At 53.5% G+C, this 21,963-nt stretch overlaps 1 protein-coding gene across 5 annotated transcripts; it reads right to left on the bottom strand.

Moving 5' to 3' along the window:
* Positions 1 to 733: 733 nt before the first annotated feature.
* Positions 734 to 20,191, bottom strand: LOC128582995 (tyrosine-protein kinase ZAP-70). 5 transcript variants are annotated; one of them, XM_053586768.1, is made up of 14 exons: positions 20,073 to 20,106; positions 19,761 to 19,839; positions 11,671 to 12,121; positions 10,977 to 11,137; positions 6,879 to 7,017; positions 6,713 to 6,794; positions 6,587 to 6,633; positions 6,323 to 6,374; positions 5,286 to 5,478; positions 4,587 to 4,793; positions 2,705 to 2,897; positions 2,475 to 2,615; positions 2,271 to 2,383; positions 734 to 1,123 (listed from the first exon to the last, which is right to left on the bottom strand). In XM_053586768.1, exons 3-14 carry the CDS (start codon positions 12,070 to 12,072, stop codon positions 1,012 to 1,014), a joined length of 1,842 nt encoding a protein of 613 aa, XP_053442743.1. In that variant the 5' UTR covers positions 12,073 to 12,121; positions 19,761 to 19,839; positions 20,073 to 20,106; the 3' UTR covers positions 734 to 1,011. The 5 variants fall into 5 exon arrangements, with proteins under 5 accessions (XP_053442743.1, XP_053442740.1, XP_053442742.1 ...); XM_053586765.1 differs by having other exon boundaries at positions 6,713 to 7,017; XM_053586767.1 differs by lacking the exon at positions 19,761 to 19,839 and having other exon boundaries at positions 6,713 to 7,017; positions 20,073 to 20,191.
* Positions 20,192 to 21,963: the final 1,772 nt, after the last annotated feature.

Raw genomic sequence — 21,963 nt, 5'->3', positions numbered from 1 at the left:
TCCTCTCTGCCATTACCTACCTGGGCCTCCACTCCTGTCCCACACCCACAGGCCAATAAAATGGCAACAGGTGCCCCAGAGCTCCTGTCTTCACACCACAAATCAAAAGAAAAAAAAAAATGCTTCCCAGAAGCCCCAGCAATTCTTTCCTCTGGATAAGCAGGTTCCACCCCCTCCCTTGAGCCCATCACTTTGCCAAGAGCTCCAGGCACTGGCTTGGGGGCTGAGGGTGGAGCCAGACTCAGCTGAGGAAAGGTGTGGGGTGTGCACACTCAGAAATGAAACACAGTGCCCTGGCTCCATGTCACCACACCTGTTGGGTTCTGGGCTTCCCAATTTCTCATGTGGGCAAACTGAGGCAGCAAGACTTCAGGATGTTCTTCTGAGTGGGATGGAGCTAGCAATTGGGCCACCAGGTGGTGAAGACCCCAGCGGGGTGGGGGCTGTGGAATGAGGCTGTTGTTAAAATCCTCTCAGGTGAAACCAGTGGGCATACAGTGAGGGCAGCGCCCATCTCATGCAATCCTTGCAAGCCCATGGGCCCTTGGCCCCCACACCCACCCAGCCTCAGTTGCCCCACTCTACCTAAGCCCTTCACTCACGTGAAGATGCTCCTAGGGAAGAGAAGTAGGAAAACCAGCACCATCTTCCTGGAGGTCACTTCCAAGCACTTCTCATAACCTAGCCCCCTCTCCTGGCTTCTCCCCTCACCCCAGAAAGATGAAGACACACGAACGAGAGAAGCTGAGTTTATTCCAAGGATGTACTTCTTGCCATCTGAGGATTCCCAGGGTCTTCCCCCTTCAGCCCGGCCTTCTCAGGGCCTTCCATTGTTCCCCAGGCAGAGAGGACAGGGGACAGACAGGGAATGAGGTCTCAGACGCAACAGCCACAGCCCAGTTGGTAGGAGAAGCACTGAGCTGACCCCCGCCTAACTCAAGGCCTAGGATGGAGCTGAGGGTAGAAGATGAAAAGCAGGAATGGGGTCCACAGTCTCTGAGCAGCTCGGGATCAGCCACATGCAGCCTCGGCTCCCGGGGGGCCCTCGGCCTTACTTGCCAAGCTGTAGTAACAGGCCCGCATGCGCTGCTCCACGGTCTGGAAGTCTGGGCGATCCTCCCACCTGTGGGGGGTAGATCCAGCCATTGACCACACCCCAGAACCCGACTATAGCAGGATGGTGGGCGAGCGTGGGACCATTGGGCTGGTGGAACACTGGGCGTGAGCACGCTGGGACTGGTGTTGTTGTTGACATATAGGATGCTGGGTTAACCAGGGAGTGAGTTCTGACCACTGAGAACTTAGGGAATGGAAATGGTTGGGTTTCAAAGTGGCTATCAACCACAGGGAATGGAGTACTGAATGCTGAAGCAACGAGTGTGTGCCCAGGGCCAGGGTACTTACATGCTCAACTCAGGCTTAGATGGGTATAAGTACGTGGCCCATAATCAAAGAGAAGGTTGAAGTACTGTGGGTGGGTGGGTTTTGCCAGTGAGGAGCTAGTGTTAATGGTGCTCCATATAGGATATCCCAAGCTGAGCTAGGGTGTTGGTGCACTGAGTGTTTCCTCATAGAGGGTGGATGAATACATGTTGGAGAAGGGTGGGCTGATCAGTGAGAGTGTTTTGGCCTCAGTATCCTAAGCACTGGCCAGTAGGGTACCAAACACTGGAAAGTCCACACATTGCATGGTCAGTAGGATGTCAGCTTGTTTGGGTATGTGTTGCCTGTTATCCTAATGGGAAGCTGAGATGAATGATGGGGTTAGGAGTTGGGATGTTCATGTGTGAGGCTTCAACCAGAGGCAGTGACCTATCGAGTACTGACATACCCCAGAGTTGGTTCATCTGGGAATCAGGCATAGAGTGCTGGCTGGTGGGGCCCTGACATGTGCAATACTGGAGAATTATTCAACACCCTGAGCACTGGTGTCATCATACACTGGACAGAGTATGGACTTCTTTGAGAATTGCAGGGTCCTTGTGCTGAGAGTTCACTGGTGAGACTGAGGTTTTAGACACTAGAGCATGTCCATGGGCAGGAGGGCAAGACATTTCCCACTGGGGCAGCAGGGAGCCAGCATGTGCACAGGTGAACTCAAGGGAGGAAACTAAGGGTACTAAAGGCTGGAAAAGCCATGAGCTGGACGAGGGTCTCCGGGTGGGATGACATTGGGTAGAGCTACGTTTACACCCACTGATCAGGCATCAGGACCTCCTGCCCCTGGCCCAGAGATTGTTCAGCTAGGTCCCCTCCCACTTGGGACTCACTTGTATGTCCAGCAGTCACTCATGAGTGAGTACAATTCAGGTGGACACTCCGATGGGCACTCCATCCGCTTGCCTTGCTCAATGAAGTTCATGACCTCAGGGCCCTTCATCTTCTGCTCAGGGCAGGACCAAGGCACATGTGAGTAACCATGGGCCTCCCTCCTGCCTCGCCTCACCCACCACCTGCCCACTCCTGCCACCTGCCTTGTAGGGCTTCTGGCCATAAGACAAGGCCTCCCACATGGTGACCCCGTAGCTCCAGACGTCACTGCGGCTGGAGAACTTGCGGAAGTTGATGCACTCAGGCGCGTACCACTTGAGCGGCCACTTCCCTGCTGAGCGGGCCTGAGGAGGAGGAGATGCTGCCGGGGCAGGACTCGGGGACCCACCACCCACCCACCAATCCCCCTGGGCATCACTGGGCCAGAGCTCACAGTATAGTAGCTGTCGTCAGCACCCAGAGCCTTGGAGAGGCCGAAGTCGCTGATCTTGGCATAGTGCCGGTTGACCAGCAGGACATTGCGGGCAGCCAGGTCACGGTGCACAAAGTTCTTCTCCTCCAGGTACTTCATCCCCATGGACACCTGGTGCAGCAGCTCGGCCACATTGCTGACAGGGATCTCCTCCCTGGGACACAGAGCAAGGGGGCAGCTGGGATAAGACAGCACAGAGTCCCAGGGAGCAAAGCCCTCTTCTCTGCCCCAGCTGAGCATGGGTCAGATCACTACATGCTCAACAGATGCCTTCCAAGCACCTGCAATGTGCTGGGTGTGGCACTAGGGACAGCTGTGAACAAAGCAGGCAAAAGCCTGCTTCATCCAGTCTCAAGACTGTAAGTAACACACCAGGCTACCATCCCCACAGTCACAACCCTGCCTATGCCCTTGGGGTGCCTTCAAGGGCTCCTCAAAGACAGCACAGCCTGTCCATGCACACACACAGGCACACGCGGGCTCCCCCTCATCTTTTCCAACAGTTCTATGCACACTTCTCCCCTCTTTCTCTCACATCCAACTACACCAGCAAAGCCTGGCAGCTCTGCCCTCAGATTCTCTCCAGAATCCCCCATTTCATCCCACCTTCGCTTCTGCCACCCTGCCACTGGCAGCCCCATCATCACTCACCTGGACTAGGGTGGTCAGCTCTGCCCGGACCTCCCAGCCCTGCCCAGGCCTCCCAGCCCTGAGCCAGGTCCTGCCACTCCTCTGCTCACAGCCCCCCAGGTTCCCCCTCAGGGTAAAAGTCCCAGTCCCTCTTCTTATACCTACAAGGCCCTGCACAACCTGCCCCACCTCAGCTCCCTGCCCACTGCCATGCCCCACCAGGCAGGGGCCTCAGGGCCTTTGCACAGCTGTGCCCTCTGCCAGGAGTACTCTCCCCCAGAGCTGTGCCTGGTGGCCTCCCTCACCACACCTCCCACCCCAGCATGGGTGGCTACACTCATTTCCACAGCACCATCTTCCAACATGCTCCTGATTTTATCATGATTATTTATTGCCTTTCTTCTCCAGCCTGAATATAGGGCAAGGATCTTATCCTCTTTTATTTGCTGATAAATCCCAAGTGCCTGTCACAGACAAAGTGCTCAGTGAATTCCTGTCCAGTGACTGAGTGCATGAGCCAGGGACACACTCCCCACACATGAGGGTCTGTGCACCAGCAAGGGTGGGCATTAGCAGTGTATGCAAAAGTTCGTGTCTGTGAGGGGAAGAGTTTGGGGCATAGGGAAACACAAATGAAGCTGCAAACATTTTCAGTAAAGGGCCAAACAGCCAGTGTTTCAACCTTTGCAGGCCACATATGGTCTCTGGTCTCTGTCACATCTTCTTTGTTTTAGGTCCTGGATTTTATTTTTTTTAACACGTTAAAAATGTAAAACCATGCAATACAAAAACAATGCCATTTGCTATCCCTGCGGTAGGCTCCAAAGATGGGCAGCTTCCTGTGGGGCCTGAGGTTGGCCCAGAGAGTCTGGGTGACAGTGATGGAGCTAATAGCTATGAAGTTCTCACTGTTTCAGCCCTTTACAAGTGTGGACTCATTTAATCCCCAAGACCCCCCTGAGGTAGATCCTGCCATCTCCACTGTGGTATAAACGGGGAAATTGAGGGTGGGCAGCTCCGCCTGGTGGGCCTGAGTGTGGGTGTTGGCATGTTCAGGGGGATGGGGCGTGTCCATGAAGATGTAAAAATAAGTGCAAGCACAAGGGGTGGTGTGCAATGGGAACAAGCATGGGCACATTCCCGGGGATGCACGCCTATGTCCCTCCTGCCCTGGGTCCCCACCCAGCCCATGGCCCAGCCCCCAGGGGCTCACTTCTTGCCAACCAGGAACTTGTGCAGTGGCCCTGCGCCTGCCATCTCCATGACCAGCATGAGGGCCTCATCCTGGCAGACACCGATGAGCCGCACAATGTACGGGTTGTCCAGTTGGTGCATGATCTGTGCCTCTCGCATCATCTCGTCCTTGTCTGTCTTCTCTGTGCCCTGCTTCAGCACCTTGATGGCCACATCGATCTGCTTCCTGCACGGTGGAGGGCCCGAGAGGGAGGCGTATGGGTGAGAAGCCCCAGCCCTGCTTCCACCCACCTGGCATCTCTCTTCCTCCCTTAGTTGCCTGGTGAACACTGGCTCCCTGCCCAGCTCAGGGGCAAGGAGCTCATTCCCTGGCTGCTAGGAGTGTCCTCTGAGGACAGCTTGCAGCCAAGTCCATCAGCAGGAACCACCCAGCACTGGCTGAAAAGAAGCCCTCATTCAGAATGTCTCCCTCTCCAGGGCAGCCTATATTGTGGCTGGTGGACGTAGGGCCAGGGGCCTCTCTGCACCGCCCTGGTGATGGGCGCCTGTGCTCAGCCAGCCTCTCCCCAGCCCAGGCCTGCATCTCTGGCTCCCTCTCAGGTGTCCTGAGCTCTCTGGGGAATCCTCCAGTGTTTCCTGCTCCTGCCCCACAGCCTGGGAGCCCACTCCCTCTGCTCCCCATGCAGCAGCACATCCAGTACAGCAGGGGTGGCCATACTTGCGCATGCGGTAGACGCCCTGGCGCACTGAGCCAAAGTTGCCACAGCCAAGTTCAATGTCAGCTATGATGAGGTTCTCACGCTTCAGGAAGAGTTTCTTGTCCTTGAGCTCCTCGGGGTCACTGTAGGGGCTCTCATACACACTCGTGTCCATGGGCATCGGCCGCTGTTTGTCTGAAGATGCTAGGCGCGCTGGATACACACATACAGCCGCACACTCCCAGGTCAGGGCAGGGAGAGGGCAGTGGGGTGTGGGGAAATTCTCAGCCCCTACAAGTGTGTCCTCCCCAAGAGCATGGACAGCACATGTGCGCACATGCGTGTTCATGTGTGTACTGATGTGCATGCACTTGCACACACTCCTGGTCATGGCTGTGGGTGCCCTGTGAAGCCATGAACGAGTGGACTCTAGAGGCAAGTGCATCAGTATCCATGTGTCATCACTAGCATGTCAGCTGTGGCGTGTGTGTGTGTGCACAGTCACACCTGCACACCTGTCGAGGCCTGCCCACATTTATGTTCACACCATGCAGCCGTGTTTACAACACCTCCACAGGTGAGCATCTGGGTGCACGTGTAACCAGGTGTGTTCTCTGTGCACACACGTGGATAAGTGGAAAACATGAGCACCCACAGCAGAGTGTTAGGAACACGGGCTCCGAAGTCTATCTGCCTGGGCTCAAATCCCACCACCAGCCCCGCCTGGCTGTGGGACCTCAGACAGCACTTCCCTGCCTCTCTCACCTGTGCAGGGAGAGTAGTTACCAACACCACTTCACGTGGCATGCAGGGAGGGTGCAAGGAGCTCACACGGTGACCTTGGAACATGACTGGCACATTGCAGGAGCTCAACAAATGTGTGGTGTGCACAGGGAGCCCCAGGTGTGGGCAGCTGTATCCCCGTCCTTGAACGCCCTCGCAGGGGCAGGCCAAGTCAGCCGCCACAGGCCTAGCCCAACCCACGTGGTCCCCAGTGAAACCCCACAGCCCAGCCTGGCAGAAGCCCCACATACACCCGACACCTCCGCTAGCTCACCTGGTTCAGGTGTGTATCCATCTGAGTTGAGGGTGTCAACCCGTCTCTGAGGCTAAAGGTCACAGGGTCAACAATAGTCAGCAATCTCCAGCTGGGGGCTCCCAGCCCCTCCCAGGTGACCCATGTCCTCTGAGGACTCCCCAGAGACAGGGCTAGGGGGACCCTCTTCCCCTCCTTGGCACCCACCCTCCATCCCAGCCTCCCCGCGGAGCTGACCCACCCAGCTTTGTCCCAGCCCCCAGCTCTGCAGAGGTGTGGACTCACGTGGGTAAAGGTGGAGGGGTGGGCTGGGAGCACGGGAGCAGCAGCCTCTGGAGAAAGAAGGGGCAGTGAGCAGTGGGGGCTCAGCTGCAGCCCCACCAGCCGCCCTCCCGCCAACCTGCCACACACCTGAGGTGGCGCTGTTGTTGGGACAGGCCTCCTTCAGGCAGTAGATGAGCCCGTCAGCCTTCAGCTTCAGATACTCCACTAGCTGTGGGGAGCAGGCAGCTGGCAGGAGCTCCCGTTCTCCCCAAGTACAGCATCTCCCCCAGAACAGGGTGAGCGGGTGGCCTACCTGCCAAAGCGTGTCAAACTTGGTCCCCTCAGGAATGCAGTACTTGCCCGCCTTGTCCTGGCTGATGAGGTAGTGGTACACAGTCTTCCCGTAGATGAGGGACAGTGCGTATGTGCCCTGCTCCTTCCGGGGCCTCAGCCTAGAGCAGCAAGGCAGGGATGTCACCCCAGCAGAGACCTAGGGCCCTCCTACTGTGCCTCAGTTTCATACACATACACCCATGGGTTCTATACCCCAAAACCCCCATGGAAGGCCAAGCTTGGTGGCTTATGCCTGTAATCCTAATACTCTGGGAGGCCAAGGCAGGTGGATTGCTTGAGCTTATGAATTAGAGACCAGCCTGAGCAAGAGTAAGACTCCGTCTCTAAAAATAGCCAGGCATTGTGGTGGGTGCTTGTAGTCCCAGCTACTTGGGAGGCTGAGGCAAGAGTTTGGGGTTGCTGTGAACTGTAATGCCACAGCACTCTACTGAAGGTGATAAAGTAAGACTGTCTCAAAAAAAAAAAAAGGAAAAGTGGCAAGGACTAGGAAAGCTGAGGCTAGGCTCTGCTCAACCTTCAGACAGCTAGTAATCAGCCAGTGGGTGAAGCAGGGTTGGGGGGCACAGGCATGTTCACAGGGAAATGCACAGCTGTCCAAGGGCAGACAAGTGGCCATTCACAGTGACGTTCAGTCCAGTATGGCCAGACACTCAGTCACCCATGGCTGGAGGAGGCTCAGCCATGGGTCTTGGGGGACACCCACCCACAAAGGAACACCTGGTCCACCACAGTGGAATACCAAACACATGCTATTCCCTGGAGGACACAGTCATCCACAGGTCCCTTGGTCATCAAGGGATATATTTAGCCACACACATGGACAACCATGCAAGAATACTTAGCCATCTATGGCAGACACACAGCCTTCAACAGGTAGGCTTAAAGCCATTCTCTTGGGGAAAGAAGGTCATTTCTATCCTAAGACCCACACAGGAAAGCACAACTCCATGACTAGCTCACAGTACACTTTTTCATCACAATAAACTGAGCAGTAATTATAACAGACTAAGCTTTGATAGAATGAGAACTTTGGTTACTGTCTGGCTGAAAATTTGTCAAAATAAATATAGAAATCTTCAATGTCTATGATGGAAATTCAGCCTCTCCAAGTGGATTAAGAACCTGTCCACCCATTCCTACCAACCCCAAGTACACACAACAATTTAGTCAGATACCAGTACCCTTGCATTAAATCTCACAGTAAAACCAGTCAACATTTCCCACAGAACCATTGTTTTGAGTCACTAGCATGAGGCTCCATTCCAGGGTTCAGTGTATATTTCCAGTGAAGGAGAGAGGGCAAGCTGGCCTGGGGGTCTCAGAGCTATGGAAGCTGGAAGCACTGACCACTGATCTCAGGGATGAATGGCTTGCCAAGTGGGCACCCTCCAACATGCAAACTCTCAGACAGGACTTAGGCCCTGTCTGTGGATGTTCATTCACTGGATAAATATCTACTGAGTCTCAACCATGGGCCAGGCACTATTCTGAGGGCAGGGATAGGGTAATGAGACAGATATGGGCCCACCTTGAAATTAGGCCCTTCCTTTGGCCAAAGGAACAGGGATATATCTCCAGAGTGAGGGCACAGGGTCAACTGCGACCATCCCATTCATTCCTCAACAGCATGTTCCCCAAAGAACAGCACAACAAGGGTGGTACAGTTCCCAGGATAGCCCACAACAATCTGGGGATATACAGAGACACAGTAAATTGGGGCGGGGGGGGAGGGGGGGTGATGAGGGAGCACCAAAGGGCAAAGAAGAGAACCTCACAACAAAACAGGAAACACAAATATCCTACGGATAGAAAATCACTTCCCTCACTACGCTGGTGGGCTAGCCTGGAGGTTATGGTCTCTAGTGACTAGTTGTCAAGTGAAAATATCTTTTACATCACAACCTGAAGTTTTAAAATGGCAACAGAAACTCAACACCAAGCTTGGGAACCCTGTGACCACTACCACGTGAGTGCGCCCAGGCTAGCCTGCTGGGTGACAATAGCACTAGAGCCAGTTCATCCTCGTCACACTGAGCCAACTGCCAGACACATGAGCGTGGCCATCCCAACCTATTCAGTCCCAGCCCAGCTAACCCAAGCCAGAAGAACTGTGCAACTGGCTGACAGAATGATGAGAATTAAAAAACTGTTGTTTTGAGCCAGTAATTTTCTTTTTTTTTTTGCGGTTTTTTGGCCAAGGCTGGGTTTGAACCCGCCACCTCCGGCATATGGGGCCAGCGCCCTACCCCTTTGAGCCACAGGCACTGCCCTTGAGCCAGTAATTTTTAGGGCAGTTTATTACACAGCAAAAGCAAACTGATTGAAATGTAAAGTTTCCTCTTAGAGAAAAAAGCGCTATCTTTAGTTGTTCAAAAGCTGTCCTTGCTGGGCATCACCTGCAACATGCATTCAGGAGTTCCCTCAGAAGCCTTAGAAACTTCACTCCACTTTACAGAATAAATCTGTAAGGTAGGGTGAAAAAAACATTTTATTAGCTGACAACAGAACCTTGGGGAGGGAAATGCATTTGTGGGAGACCTTAGCAACTGTGTAGGCCTCCCATGGGTAGAGAAATCAAGGGAAGTGGTCTTCTCCTCCAAGTGGGCAAGAGGAGAAAGGTGATAGTGAGGATTCCACTAGGCAGGTTGTCGGGCCAAGAAGCTCTCAGGGGACAGGAGGCACCAGGAACTATTCCTCCAGATTTCTTAAGGGAAAATATTGGACCTCTTGAGGTCATGGGAGAAAAGCAAGCACCAAGTTTCTCTATAACTGAAGGCCAAAGCGACCTCAGCTGACATCTGGATGACATCTGTTACACAAAAGAACCTGTGTCCACGCCAGAGGGCAGCAGCCCCAGCAGGACTTTCAAACACCCAGAAGAGTTTTTAAAATAGTTTTAGAGATTCTTTCACAATAATAAACTCACAAACACACACATTCGCCCCCATATAATAAGAGCAAACTGAGAGTCACAGTGGTAGAGGGTAAAAATAAAGAATGAAAAAAAGAGCTAACACTGAATACATTTTTCACACAGACACCATTCTATTGCTTTACATATATTAATTTGCATAATCCTTCTAACAGACCCTGGGTAGATACTGCTATCATCTACAGGACAGTTAGAGGGAGTTGCTTCAGCACCCTCGAGGGCTCCTGCCTCACTCCAGGAAGTCACCTCCCTGCCTCCCAGTCTCAACCTCCTGACTTGGCTCCAAGTAAATTGGCCTCAATATTTCTCAAATGTACCAAATAAGTTCCTGCCTCCTGATCTTTGCACTTGCCGTCCTTTTTGACAAGAACATCCTTCAACCTGAAAGCTACATAGCTCATCTAACCTTCTGTAGTTCTTAAGTCAAAATTCAGCTTCTCAGAGCTGCTCACATCTGTAATCCTAGCACTCAGAGAAGTCAAGGTAGATGGATTGCTTAGGCTCAGGAGTTCAAGACCACCTGAGCAAGAGTGAGACCCCCATCTCTGTTAAAAGTATAGAAAAAACTAGGAGGGCATAGTAGTGGGCACCTGTAGTCCCAACTGGGCCCAGTCAAGACAGTCGCTTGAGCCCAAGAGACTGAAGTTGCTGAAAGCTATGACACCACAGCAATCTACCCGGGGCAACAGAGTGAGACTCTGTCTATTAAAAAGTCCGCTTCCCAGAAAGGCCTCCTCTGGCCACCTAATCTAAAAGTGCAATCTCCTCCCCACCCACACACATAGAACTAACCATGATCTGGCACAGTCCGTATTTTACTGATTCACTCTGTATTTTGTCTACCTGCCCCATGAGCACAGGCACTTGCATCTGCCTGGTTCCCTGCCATGCCATCAGTGACCGGTACACAGTAAGTATTCAGTAAATGCTAAAGGCAGACAAGTTCCGCTGCTTGCCCAGGGTCTCCCCAGCCAGTAGTAGGTGACAGAAGCTGCATTCCAGCCCAGACCAACCAACTACCAAGGCTCTCCTAGTAGGTGCCACTACTTTTCTTAGCGCATGTGAGCACAGGCACACCCCTCGCAGCCCATCTGTACATTCAGGTCTGCCCCAGGCCCCACATACAGGAACTTGCCGTCAGTCTGCGCCCCCGAGTAGAGCTTGCGCTCAGCCTCCTCGCGCGTCAGGCTGCTGTGGTACCAAGGCATCCGCTCGTGGGCCGTTGTGGCAATGAGCTTTTCCACCTGGGGGGCCTGGCTGATGATGGCCTGTTCCAGCGCTTCGCCCTAGGGAAGGAGGGCAAGGAGGATTGTAGGTGGCCACAGGAACCCCCTTCCATCTCCAGGGTCCTCCCGATTGCCCTGTCCCATAAGACCCCCCGCCCACCCCACCCAGCCGTCCCTAGGGTGCGTCGTGCAGGATGTTGCAGACAACCGCTGCCATCTCCATAGTCCCCTCTCCAATCCATCCAGGGAGGAACCAGGTCCCAGGCCCCACCTTCCAGCGTGGCCCCAAGCTCATTTCCAGCTTGAAGGTTCGACGTAGGTGGCTGCGCACCGCGCTGTCGGAGTCGTGAGGGCCATAGAAGCCTTCAGCCATCGTCCCAAAGGGCCGCCCTACCATGGGGTGCATGCTCGCCCCGCGCACCATTTTCTCAGGCCCTGACCCCAGTTCAAGCCTCGCCCTCACGGGGCGCAGTGAGCCCCTCCACCTTCTTAGGAAGACCATCGCCACCAAAGCTACTACGAGGTGGTAGATTCCAAATCGGACGGCGGGCGAAGGCGAATCCCCACACCGCGCCCTGGCCCCGCGCTCTCACCTCCAGCTTCCATGTCTGGCGCACGTAGTCGCGCACCATGGCGTCGCGCAGGTTGTCGAAGACGCCGGGCTGCGGCTCCAGCCCCGATGGCCGGTTGCACGGCTTGCGCAGGTTGCAGGGCAGCCCGTCGGGGTCGCGCGAGTAGAACTCGCAGAGCTCGGCGGGGCCGCAGTGCGCCTTGCCGCCGGCGATGGCGTAAGTGCCGTTGAGCTGCCGCTCGATGGGGAAGTGGTGGAAGCGCACGTCGTGCACGAGCGACAGCACGTAGCCGCCCAGCGAGCGCAAGCACTGGCGCAGCAGGAAGAGCCCGTCGGCCATGCCCGCCAGCTTCAGGTGATCCTCGGCCTCGGCGCGCGAGATGCTGCCGTAGAAGAAGGGCAGGTGTGCCGCGGGGTCCGGCATCGCTGCTGCCGCCCCGCGCGGGTTGCGCGGCCCTGCGCCTCGCCAAACCCTGTGGGTTCGCATGGGGATTGGAAGCACGTCAGGGCCTCCGCCCGCCGACCGTGCAGAGCCTGCTTTGTGCCAAGGTCAACGTGCAGAGGAGCCGCAGCTTGCTGGGCATAGATGGAGGAGTCCCAAACCCCTCCGTTACTCTGCCGCCACCTTGTGCGGCCTTCCCTACACCACAACTGGTCCCCACACACCCACACTTGGAACCATTGATCGCCCAAACACGTGTTCAATTCTGACTGTGTTTCAAGGTGCAACGCTAGGGATATGGGTGCCTAAGACAGGCATGATCCCATCCTGCCCTCCGGAAGATAGCACTCTAAGGAGGGGGAGGGGTGCACTAAACAAAGAAAGGAACACAAATAATATTTACAATTGAGGTCAAGATTCTAAGGAAAATAGGTAGAGTGATACTAAGAGAGAAAAGAGGTCACTGTAGCTAGAATGGTCACTATCTCTGAGGAGATAGCACTTGAGTCAAGTTCAGAAGGATGAGGAGGAGCAACTTCTCAAAGAGCATGTGGGAGGCCACCTGGGTATGTTTGTGTTCAAGAAAGGGTCCCATGGGTGCCCTTCTTCGTTATGCAAATATAAGGGGGTATAATGAAAGTTTTTGTGGAGTGAGAAAGGCTACCTCTGCCCTGGGTGACCGGGGCATCCAAGGATGGGTCTAGGACTGAGAAGATACTAGAAGGAGACTCGGGAGGGCTGGGTCAGGGTAGCTGGAGGAAGGGCCAGAATCTGCATTTAACCAGATCGATTCTAACTCTGGGGTTGAGGGCCAAGCTTGTTGGGGGTGGGTGGGTTCTGGATGTCCCAACAGTTACAGACAGCCAGGCATTTCAGAGATTAACAAGGGATTGCATTTGTGTCACCACTTGGAGACACATGTCACCATTCCATAGAGTGAGGAAGTGCTAGGCACAGTGGCTCAGGCCCGCAATCCCACCCCTCTGGGAGGCTGAGGCAGGAGGATGACTTGAGCTCAGGAATTCAAGACCTGCCTGAACAACAGTAAGACCCATCTCTACTAAAAAATAGAAAAATTAGCCAGGCATACTGGCATGCATCTGTAGTCCCAGCTATTTGGGAGCCAGAGGCAGGAGGATCAGTCAAGCCCAGGAGATTGAGGTTGTAGTAAGCTACAGTCACCCCCACACTCCAGCCCCAGGTGACAAAGACCCTGTCTAAAAATGGAGAAGGGAGAAGAAGGATGAGGAGGAGGAAAAAGAGGAGGAGAAGTAAGAAAATACAAAAATAAAAAGAGTCGGGACGGCTACTCACCTGAAAGAAATGGAAATTTACACAAAATCTATTCAGGGACACTTAACAGTAGTTGTAGTCACAACTGCCAAAATTGGGAATAACTTAACTGTTTCTCAACAGATGAACAGATAAACTGGTTCATACCCCACAATGGAATATTTACTACTGAGCAACAAAATGGAACAAAATGCTAATACATGTAATAACGTGGATGAATCATAAAGGCGTCACAGTGAGTGAAAGCCAGACTCAGAAGGCTGCGCTATCCCATTCAAACCATAGTGAAGGAGGGCTCCTCTGTGGTTGCCAGCATCAGGGTGGGGAGAGGGACTGACTACCAAGGGGCATGAGATTCAAATTGGGGGAACAGTCTATAACTTGACTGAGGTGGTAGTTTCTCAACTGTATGCATTTGTCAAATCTTGGAATTTTTTGCTAAAATAGTACAGAAATTTTAGTATATGTAAATTGTACCTCAATTTTTTTTTAATTTATTCTATTTATTTATTTATTTATTTTGCAGTTTTTGGCTGGGCCTGGTTTGAACCTCTAGTATATGGGGCCAGTGCCCTACTCCTTGAGCCACAGGTGCTGCCCATCAATTTTTTATATTAAGGGGGGAAGTGAGCTGGGAGGTGCAGACATAATGGGTACTAAAAATAATAACTGAGATAGGGAAACTTATTAAGGAATGTCTACACTCCTGTCTCCTTCACTCTCACCCTCTCATCCAGCCTTGAAGTCTGCCCCTGCACCCCAGGCTACTGCTCAACACGGCTGTCACCACCCGTAGGTAGTGGGCGCTAGGCCAGCACTCGTGCCCTTCTCAGTACTGGGTCCCCTGAGTGATGGACACTGGAGACCTCTCCCTCTTTCTGGAGCCTCACAAATTTCTCTGGTCCTTAACAATTCCCCTGGCTTGCCTCCTCTCTCCCTCTGATCATTCTTGCTCTCTCTCCCCTCCCCCGCCCCATCCCCTCTCTTGGGTCATCCTGTGTATGGCTTGGCTACATGCTGCCACACCCAGATCTCTCGCCTGAGGTCATTTTGTGTTGGCATCACCTCACAAAATGATCTTTTGATCTCCACCACTGTTTCTATTAATACAACCTGAGATTCAGATCTCACTTACATGGTATCTGTGGTTGGCTGAACCCCACAGTCTGTTTCCATATGAGCTGAGCTCTGAGGTCTGCAAGTGGCTCTCAGACAATACTTCCCAAGCTCTCCCTTGCTCAAGACCCTACAATCTAAAGTCCTCAGGGCCTTGCTCCAGCAGAGCTGTGCTACTTGCCCTCCTTCAAATTTGATTTCATACTTTCATCCATGCAGCACCCTCTACTTGGTGGGCCTGCCTCTCCTCTGTCCTCCTCTTGTCCCCAGATCCAGCCGCCTGTCCTTGACCCTGATCTTCTCAGACTCATGGAACTGTGCCCACAAAGCCTCAGGGCTCAGGGCCAGGCAGCCAGGTGGGGTTTATCCAGGGACAGTGGGGAGGGGAGTAGGGAGCAAAGCTGTTCCCAGGGCAGGAAGCTGTGGCAGGAAACTGTCAGCGACACAGTTTGAGAAGCTCCTCCCCACAATGGCCGCAGGTGCAGCCTGGGTAGACGGAAGTGGGTTAGGGCAGAAAAGAAGCTAGAGGAGGCTGGCCTGGGGAGGGTGCAGGGGCACTGGCCACCTCAGGCCCAGGCCAAAGGCACCCAGAGGTAGGGACCTTTCACACACTCGCTGCCAGCAAGGACACCATAAAAGCAAGCACTGCCCTGTTCCCATCATCCAGGCCTGTCTAAACCCTCCTTACTAGTCAGACAAGGGGCCAAGTTCCCAGGGCCCCTGTGGCCAGAGATGCGGGAGTGCCCTGAGAAGGTGGGCAGGAGGCAGAAGGTGAAAGGCCAGGGAGAGAGAAGCAGGAGTGTTAACACGAGCAGGGTCTCTGAGAGCAGCTGCTTTCAGGCCACACTGTGAATCTCACCAGGAGTCGCCCCCGGGAAGCCTGTCATGCCTGGGCTGCCCCAAGGGGCTTTATCCAGGGCTCAGGCAGAACCAGGTTAGAAGCCCAGACTCGGGCTATTGCCTGTTCATCCCCCAGCCCAGCCTCCTCTTAGCTCAAAGGTCAGAGACCTAACTTGGCCTTCCCAGAGTTTATGGTGGCTGCGTCAGGCCAGAGAGGGCCATGGACACCAGCCCTGTTCCTGCAGTCCAAACCCTGGGGGGAGGAGGAGGAGGAGGAGGTCTCCTCAGAGTACCTGCCTAAAATTCCACCATTCAAGGGTCTCCTTTGGGTAAAGACAGCATTGAAGTACATGTGTTCCCCAGAGACCTGAGACATCCCAAACGTGCTCCAAAGGGAAAAAAGAGTCATGGGGTCTAATGTGTTTTCAAACACTGTGGAAAGCACGCTGAAGGCTTTGAGAAGACCTGTATGGAAGGGCCCTTTTTAGCTATGTTGAACTTCCACACACCCTTTAGCAGAGCCTGGAAGGTCTACTGCTCCTAGAACATACTCTGAGTATCAGAAGCCCCCACTTATATGCCCACTGGGACAGCCCAGAGGGGAGACTGAGGCAGTCTAGCTGCAGAGGGATCACGTCAACCCTCTGGCCCTGGCAGGAGAGGCAGAAGAAGCACCAGCTCCACGCGCCACCCCAGCCAGAAGGCAGACGGGTCCACACCCGCAGTGCTGCTGGACGGGATGTGGCCCCTCACTGCCCACACCTCCCCCTGCAGACCCACCACCATCCTGCCCCCTCTCTAGCTCCTGGCTCTCTCTCAGCCTTTGCTCGAGACCCTGAGGGCCCCCTGAAGCCATATTTCCTGGTCTTGACTCCTAGGCTGAGGCACTCCCTGTGCCCACCAACAAAGGCAGCATTAGCATAAGTCTGTCAGCAAAATGCCAGCTTGGTTACCCAATAAGCCACCATGGCAGCAATTAGTCATTTACCTATTTTTCCTGACACCAGGGGTCAGACTCGAATCGTGGATTCGTGGACCCACCACATGATGGCAGTGAGGTAAACTCTCCAGACCTGGAAAGTGGTGCCGGCGAAAGTGTCCTTCACTGGGGGATTGCAGGGATTCCACAACCTGAGACACGCCAAGCACCAAGCCTGGGATCTCGTCTGCTTGCCACCCTCTAAGGCTCCCACTTCATTCAGGGTAAAAGTTCAAGTCTTCAAAGGGACCCCCAAGGCCTTGCATGATGCAGCCCTCACTCCTCCAGCCACACAGGCCTCCTTAGGTCACTTGTTCAGTTCCTTGAACAAATCAGGTCTGGTGCAACCTTAGGGCCTTTGCACTGCCTGTTCCCTCAGCCTGATCACCCTTCCCCCAACATCCTCCACTTCATTCAAGTCTCTGTCTAAATGTCACCTCTTCAAGAGGCCTTCCTTGACGTCCTTCTCTAAAAATAGCACCCCCTTCTTATCTCTAGCCTTTGTCCAACTTTATTGCTCCTCAGGACATAAAATAAGAGATTGTATCGACTCGATAACATCTTACTTTTATTCCTGCTAGAATGAGAGTGGAGATTGTCTTGTTCCCCTCCCTAGACCAGCAAGGCACTTAGGTATCAAATACATGTTCACGGTGTGCAGAGGCTACAGATATGGGCTGCCTAAAAAGGGAGGTAGTCTGCTATGAAGGGTGGAGACACCTCTGTGTATCCTTGGAACCTGACAGCCTGGTGAGGGATAAGTGGCCACAGTGGAGTCCTTAGCAGAGAGGATAAATGGTGGGTCTATAGCAGCGGTTCTCAACCTTCCTAATGCCTCCTAATGCCGTGACCCTTTAATACAGTTCCTCAGGTTGTGGTGACCCCCCCAACCATAAAATTATTTTCGTTGCTACTTCATAACTGTAATTTTGCTACTGTTATGAATCGTAATGTAAATATCTGATATGCAGGATGTATTTTCATTGTTACAAAGGGGTCGAGACCCACAGGTTGAGAACTGCTGTAGGCTTTCTCCACTAACCATGGTGGGAGACGAGAGGAGCAACCCGGAGGACCCTGGACATGGGCTGGTCCCTCTGCCCAGAGGAGTGACCATACCTCTTACCCACCTACATGCTTTGGGTCCCCCCAGTGTCCCCTCCTCCCAGAAGCTTTCCATGATTCCCATTCCCTCCCCATTCTGAGTCAGGCTCCTCCGCTGAGCTTCCAAGGCCCGTACGCTCTCTCACGTCACAGCCTGAAGACTGCTGTCTGCTCGCTCGTCTGACTCTGACCAGGCTGAGCTATCCAAGACAGGGCACACAGTTCTCTTGTTTATCTTATTTTCTACGACCACCCCACTTCCTCCCAGTAAACATCTATCAGATGGTAACAACCAGCACAGAGCTTCTGGGCTGAGGACTGTACCAAGCCTTTTATGAGCACTACCTGTTGAATCTAACCCTCACCCTCCATTAAATGAGAACTCTTATCCCCCTTCCTCAGCTAAAGAAACCAAAGCTCAGAGAGGTTAATGTCACGTTCAGAATCATGTAGCCTGAAAGCAGCAGCCAGGACTCAAACCCAAGTCCCTCTGGCCCAGCAGCCACCCAGTTCATTCTAGTGAATGCTCATTAGGAGGGCAGAATCCATGGCTCTCAGCTTGGTCCCCAGAGGCTCCCACATCCCCACAAACCCTGGGCTGCCCCACCATGTCCCTGGATTTTTTTTTTCATGTCCCTGGATTTTGAGCTGTCTTTGACTGTCAAGGCCTAGAGACCTGGGCTGTTGGAGAGTTGGGAGTTAGGTTTTCAAATTCAGCAGACTCTGTAAGTGTCTGCTTGCTGATTGAACAATGTCCCTCCACACCCCCACACAGCGAGGCCAGCACCCCAACCCAACCTTCACTGCCTGGTTCCAATAGCTGTGTGACCTCATCAAGGAGCTTTCCTCTCTGGTTCTCAGACTCTGTAACTGTGAAAGGGAGATGGAGAAAGGTGGTGTGAGCTGGAAGGACAGAGTTTGGTTGAGACAGGGGACAGCAAGGAGCTGTCCTGAGCCTTGTAGGATGCTTAACAGCCTATATATGCTAGATGCCACAACATACCTGAGTCATGACCAGATACACCTCCAGACACTATCAACTGTCCCTGGATGCCAGGGAGGCATAATCAGCTCTCAACCACAACACTGCCTTAATTCTGCTCTGTGGGTGGGGCAGGGAGTGGACAGCATGGAGTGGTCTGGTGGCTGCTGCCCCTAGGAGAGTCTGCGGGAACTGTGGAGTCCAGACCCAAGTCTGTCCAGGGCTGGTAATAATAACTATGATGACAGCAAGATGTTTATCTCATATCCAGTACATGCCAAGCATGCTATATATTCACTCACTTAATCCTCATGAGAACCCTGGGAGAGAAGGATTTGTAGATGGAGAACCTGAAGCACAGAGAGGTGAAGTAACTTGCCTAAAGTCACACAGCTGGTAAGTGTCAGAGCCAGATGCAGAAACCCGGCTTCAGCATGTTCCCATTAACACCACCCAGCTGCCTGCCCAGGGTCCCTGCCAGGACCATACAGGTTAGAAGACAGGTGAGCAAAGGAAAGAGATCTCTGGATTCAGCAGAAGGAAATCTTCACAGGTGGCACTTAGCGACCTTCCATCCTGGAAGTTCCTGACTCTAATTTTTAGCAGGTCTTTGTTAAACACCTACTGTGCATTTGCTTCCTTGGCCAAGACAAAAGTAATGAAACTCACCATGAGCTGTTCATCACAGGAACCCCTGTTCCTTCCTGCTCAGATTCTGTCCTGCCTAGGACACCTGCACCACTCTCACCCAACAGCCAGTAACCGAGCACTCACTAGATGCCAACATTTGCATCTGCACTTAGTGGACACACAAACTGAGGTTCAGGGAGGCCAAGCAACTTGCCAGGGACACACAGCAGTTGAGCAGAACTTGAGTGATTTGGGGCTTCACCTCTCCAGCTCCCCCCTTTAACATGAACTTGCCTGCTAGAGGTTCAAGCCTACTCTGGCCCTGTTGCAGGAAGCATTGGCATTTTGTTGTTCAAGTTCACAGCCCTGTTGAGTGAGCCTTGTATTCACAGGACCTGGGGGCCAGAATGCACATTGCTTTCTCTGGAGGTTTCTCTGCTTCCTAAGCCAAGGATGCAGCCCTGATGAGACCCAGCAGACCAGAGACTAAGCAGGCACCTGTTTCCCCTGCACCACTGCTCAGCTGACCCTCTGGACGGGGACCTGCTTCCCGCAGGATAGCCACAAGTCCCGTCTGCCTTCTTCTCCAGCTAGACACTACACATCCCAGTTCTGTGACCCTCGTGGTCGTCCCCAATGGTCTCCTGACTCCCAGTCCACCTGTACCAGATATAGGCCAACCCTGGAGACCATAGCCAAGTTCCACTGCACCTATGCATGACTTACCTAGGGATGTACAAATGTTGTCCAGGCAGACAGGCCACCGGTGGGGTGTCTGGTTCCCAACACTGACAGATAGCTGGTTCTAGATGAAGAGCTGGAGCTTAAGAACCCAATGTGGGTTTTCCGGCAGCCTGAACCCCAGCCCAGGAGGCCTGCACCACCCTCCCCACACCCAGTGTACGGATGTCACACCCAGCTAGGGTTTCTCACTTGGGGGTGTATTCACTGTATTCACTCTCTGCCAGGTGTCCCAGAGCCCTCTATGGTGGCCATGGCAGGAAGACACAGGCAGAAGACCCAAGGATAGTAACTCACCTGGACAGCTCAGTGGCAGTATCTGGGCCAGAAGACCTGGTGCGCTCTCGTCAGCAAGTTTTTCTGAAGCTCAACCTATTTCCTTGATGTGAAGACAGGAAAGGGGGCTGGGCTTGAAGTTCACATCAAAGTCACAAAGTGCTGTGTTCAAGGAAAATCGCAGACCACGTGTTCAGGGGAGAGCAGAGAGCATTTCCGGGGCCAAACAGTGCCTTCCCCAGAAGTGGGGTGGGACTTAAAAAGGGAGGTGAGGCTGGCCGAAGGCAGGAATTGTGCAAGAATGATTCCAACAGCAGCCCCCCAAGCCTGAGGAGAAGAAGGGGGTACCCGTGTGCTGGAATGGGGGAGGAAGGAGGATCTCTGGAAACTGAGATGCCCCCACTTTCCCTTTCTAAGGGATATCGATGTGGGGCCTTCCCCTGGCTGAACCAGCATAGGAGTGATTTATTTATTCCACAGCAGGTTAAAGCTGGAGGGAAGGAGAAACCCCCTAAGTTGGCCTACACCCTAAAGGTTCAGTGCTCCTGCCATGTGCCAGGCCTCACAACAGCAATGACAGCCTATCCCTGCCCCCGGGTGGCTCCCAGGCTAGAGGCGGCATCTGGGTCCACAGGGAGGCCAGGCCTGGCACGGCAGAAGACTGGGCACTGTGTGTACCCAGAGGAGCCCCAGTGAAGCCTGAGGGAGGCCAGGAAGGGTTCCGGGAGGAGTCAGCCATACAGTTGAGACATGGAGATGGGGTATACCCCCAGCACCCACCCAACCCCAGCCCAGCCTCACTCGGGCCCTACCTCACATGCAGCACCTAGCTGATCACCACATCCCACTCTGGTCACTGCCTCTTCCTCATCCTCCCTTCCCTCACACTTGTGCACCCCCTGTAAGGGCACCCACCCTGTTTGGGCGAGGGGCTCCTACCTCATATGCACACCCATAGACACCAGCTTCTCATGGGCTCCATCTCTCCCTCGTGTGCCTCAAGACGTCTGGGGACTTCTCACCCACCACCTCCTTGACCTCTCGGGGACACTCGAAGAGGTCTGACCAGCTCATCCACCAGTGGGCCTCAAGGACCTGTGTGGGATGCCCTGGGCTCTTGGTCCTGGTGCCTCCAGGGAAGTGGACTGGGCTCCTCCGTGCCCCACTCCAGGTCTCCTTGTTGGGGACTGCTTCCCCAAGGCTCACCTGTCCTCTGGCTATCTGAATACCCCTTCCAAGCAGGCTCCTGGCTAGGATACTTTCTCCTACATAAATTCTCCTAAAACTATTTTTGTTAGAAGCATTCCCTTCCCCTGCAGGCATCATTTAACTCAGAATGAGGGAAGTCTTTGTGTCCCCAGTAGATACTGTTTTCTTGGAGTATTGAGAGAAGAGACTCCAGAACACTGAAGAGAGGAGAAACTACACCATTGGAATCACATAAATATAAATACGCAATAATAACGGTAGCAATTATCATGTGCCAGACAGTGCTATAAACACTTTATAATTAACGTCGCACTGAATCCATTTACCAGATGAGATAAGTGAAGCTCAGACAGGGTAACTAAAAGATGCCAGTGGCCAGACGTCTAGCCCCAGGTGGCGCGCTGATGGACATAAGAGAAGAAAATTTTAGTTGCACAGTGTATGGTGCCCCGTGATCGCATAAATGTACACAACTATGATTTAATAATAAAAAATAAAAAACAAAGAAAAATTTTGGTCACAAAATCTCTCTCTACAGAGGGGCCAAGAGGAGAGCCAGAGGCTGAGGCAGAACAGGGGGTCCACAGAGGAGACAGCATTTGCAGCCCATGGGGCCAGGCACCTCTGTGTGGGTGGGGGGCTTCCAGTCTCAAGGTCAGCAGGCCCTGAGAAGGGGACTTCCAGCCCTTGCCCTACATCCTTG

The sequence above is a fragment of the Nycticebus coucang genome, chromosome 4 (assembly GCF_027406575.1).
Source record: "Nycticebus coucang isolate mNycCou1 chromosome 4, mNycCou1.pri, whole genome shotgun sequence".
Classification (NCBI taxonomy): Eukaryota; Metazoa; Chordata; class Mammalia; order Primates; family Lorisidae; genus Nycticebus; species Nycticebus coucang.
This window is presented reverse-complemented; position numbering and strand designations above follow the sequence as displayed.